The sequence below is a fragment of the Colossoma macropomum genome, unplaced genomic scaffold (genome assembly GCF_904425465.1).
Source record: "Colossoma macropomum unplaced genomic scaffold, Colossoma_macropomum, whole genome shotgun sequence".
NCBI classification, from domain to species: domain Eukaryota; kingdom Metazoa; phylum Chordata; class Actinopteri; order Characiformes; family Serrasalmidae; genus Colossoma; species Colossoma macropomum.
The window spans coordinates 21,046,139-21,049,600 of NW_023494797.1; the positions used below are offsets into that span (position 1 = coordinate 21,046,139).

A 3,462-nucleotide genomic window follows, 5' to 3' on the forward strand; every position below is an offset into this window, starting at 1 on the left:
CGACCCCCACCTTTAGAATGTAGCTTATGAAATATGAAAGTTATAAAGTAAAGAATATGACGAAGTGTGTTCTGGAACCAAAAAGGTTAAAAAGGTTAAGGCATTTTTCCTGCCACTGTCACCACTGGCGACGCTCATGGGGGCTTGGTCCCAGATTTTTCTGTAGAGCTGCTTTGTGACAACACCTGTTGTAAAAAAGCACAATATAAATAACCTTTGACTAACTTTTGACTTGACCTTGACGTACTTCCTATCTACTACTGTGATATCATGGTTAATAATAAAGAATAGTGTGATGCATTCTTCTGAGAATAAGTCCAAAATACGCACAGCATCCTTTAATAACCACATTTATTAGTCTTTCAATATTAAAGTGCAGTGTTGATCTGTTCACCCATATTGGTTTACATGGTTAAACATAATAAGTGTTAAATAAATTGATACTTTATATAAGGTGACTGTTTACAGTAGATTATATAATAAATAATACATATTTATTCACAAAAAGAGTTTGCAGAAAGTACATTTCCAGTACAGAAAGTCTTCATATTAATGTTTAACAGCAGAGACTCTAGTGTTGAATACTTTGTTCAAGTGTAAGTCAGTTCCTGCAGTAGAACCAGTTCCGTCAGTATGAAGGGTTCATGAGCAGATATGTGTTTGTTTTTCACATCAGTATCACTGCAGGCCAGAGGTTGGGAAGCAGCACTAACTTTGTTAAAATACACAATAAAAATGTCTTTCTTCATGAATCATAATGTGTTTCTGACCCCAGAACAGCTGTCTTTGATTAGTTTAAGGTTCTGACGTCCTCTAGAACCGTGGTGGTTTAACGTGGTCTGGGTTGAAGTAGCAGTAGGGAGAACAGTTGTCCTGGCTGTTGAACCACTGAGTTGGCGAATTGTTCTCCACTGATTCGTCTGTATCTTCTTCACTTGAGGTCTCGTATTCGGGAATGTTGTCGCTGGACCTGGTTTTCCAGTCTTTCCCCGGCTGGTTGCGTCCCTGGTTCTTCATCTGCCGCTGCAGCCGCTCCTGACACTCCAGGTTGACCTTGCAGAGCATGCACACCCGTACGGGCTTGGAAGAGATGTGTCTGAGCACGGCGCGTGCTTTGGAGCAGGAGTTGCAGACGATGAAGCCGCAGCGCCTGCAGTGGTGCCTCCGGTGGGCCATGCTGAAGCGCTCGGAGCAGCGCATGCAGATGGCGGAGGCGTTGTCCGGGATCCACGTTGCTGCGAAGTCTTTGATGGCCGGCGCGTTAGCCGGAAGGCCCAGGCGCTGCAGCTGCTGGCTCCTGCAGTTCTCGATGTGCTCCATCCAGGCCTGCTTCTCTTCCGCGGAAGCCGCGCCTACGTAGAAGGACTTCCTGGGTGTCTTGATGAGCCACTGGTTGCTCATGTCCACGCTGTCCTCCAGATCCTCCTGCTGAACCTCCTCCAGCCGGACGATGTGCTGGTTCTTGTTCCAGCGGCCCGCCATCACGATGCTGCCGTAAACCAGGATGTCGTTGAAGAGGAAGAAGACTTTGGGCTGGGGACGCCGCCTGCAGAGCTTCATCAGGCGACCCTCCCCCACCAGAATGCGGCCCGGCTCCAGCAGAGACTTCCCAGAGGGACCGAACGAGTTCTCCACCGCCAGGATCCGCTCACGGTTCTCCATGGCGAACGTCAGCTGGTCCGACATCGCTGAAAATCTGCAGAACAAACAGATTACAGATTAAATCATGCGTGGCGCTCGTCAGACGTGTCACATGAATGCACAGAATGTACATCAGATCATAGATCACATTGGGTTAGTGGCATTTATGGAATGTGTCACATGACAAAAGTGATGTAAATATGTAACTAAATACTTCTTGAATAGAATAAAAGTAAATGTACTTAATCCAAATGTGAAAAAATTTCAACATGCATAAAATATGTTAACACAATTGTCAGTTTTCTTTTGGCAGTAACTGTGCTGATACATTTTGTAGAAACTCCACAAATTTGATTTAAAAAAATTGAATGTGTTACTTAATCATAATCTTATATATGTATGCATATTGTATAGGAATTCCACCAATTTTTTAAAAATTCTGCATAATTAAGTGGTTAAATTGTTAAGAAGTCAGTTAGAGAGCTCTGAAGAGTGTATGGAATGTTGATGATGGAAAATAGTGGAAAATCTGAAATAATAAGTTTTCTTTGGGGACTATTTTGCCTCACAGCGCCCTGCATGTATCCCTCCACCATGAATGGAGTTTAAACCATCATAAAACATCATAAAACAGTGTCTCAGTCATCAGGCAGTGAATTCATAACCATTTCGTGTAGGAACTTTCTGTGAGGGAGCTTTTAGAGGTGGACGTCTGGTTCCTATCACCACCACTGTGAACAGTGCTGACTCGGTAAGTTTCTCTAGAACGGAGCGTTTCACACCAAACCACTCTGAACGACGCTGTTTACATCGTAAACACTTAATTGTGCAGGAATTTTGAAAAAATTGGTGGAATTGCTCTTTAACGTATTAAGAATTGGCCCCTTTTTTTGTCACATTCAACACAATTTACGTTCATGCATTGCATCTTTGATAAAAAAATATAACACATTTAAGTCTAGGTCTGAGCATGCATTATAATAAAAATGGAAAAATTGCATCTGCACTGTATGACGTGTAATAAAAAACATAATCTTGTTTGAAGCTTACAATAAACGGTATAAAAGTGGCAATCGTAGGGGTCCAAGCACATAGAAGCCAGGTCCAAATTTGCAATTTCTGTAGTAGTACCTCGTAATAATCAGATTTAGTAAGAATAAGATTACAGTAATGTGACATAAAATAATGAAAAATAGAAATTAGCATGTCACTGCTTTCAGTGCTTGGACTCCTAAAACAAACAGTAAACATTCACAGCCTCATAACATGTTCTGCATGTTATTCAGCGATAATCAGTCATGATTATGATAAATTAATGAAGCCGATACCTGAATTGTGTGATAAATGTAGAAAAATCCCTGATCCGACAGTCCTCAGGTCCTCAGAGAGAGAGTTGAGTTACCTGCAGTAGAGTTCTGTCTGTCTGTCTGTCTGTCTGTGTTAAGTGTGTGTTATGAGGAAGTCTCAGCTGAACAGTGACTTTTATACCCGCCTTTCCTGGGTGGGGAGTTCCAAAACTTCTCAGAAACCTCGAAGAAAACGACGTCAGCTCAGTGAGGGAAAACCACGTCTATCTGGTTTTTTGACCTTCTTAGTTGACATACATTTACATACAAACTAGACCCTTAAAAAGTGGTTCCTTAAAGGTTCTTCAGTGTTTATATATCCAACTATGAACACTCAGAGGAACATTTGAATGCAGAAATTGTCCTTTGTGTAGTTAAACTGTTCTTCTCTAATATAAAGAAAGGGTTCCACTACTGCTGTAGGTAATAAAACCTTTTTTTTTGTGATGCTGTAAGATTATCTTTGCAGTACTGT

At 41.7% G+C, this 3,462-nt stretch overlaps 1 protein-coding gene across 1 annotated transcript; it reads right to left on the minus strand.

Annotated features, from left to right (window-relative positions):
- Nucleotides 1–333: 333 nt before the first annotated feature.
- On the minus strand, nucleotides 334–3,106 carry plekhf1 (pleckstrin homology domain containing, family F (with FYVE domain) member 1). Its single transcript, XM_036583909.1, has 2 exons — nucleotides 2,970–3,106; nucleotides 334–1,696 (listed from the first exon to the last, which is right to left on the minus strand). The coding sequence occupies exon 2, from the start codon at nucleotides 1,684–1,686 to the stop codon at nucleotides 814–816; it is 873 nt and encodes a 290-aa protein (XP_036439802.1). The 5' UTR covers nucleotides 1,687–1,696; nucleotides 2,970–3,106; the 3' UTR covers nucleotides 334–813.
- Between the last annotated feature and the right edge of the window lie 356 nt (nucleotides 3,107–3,462).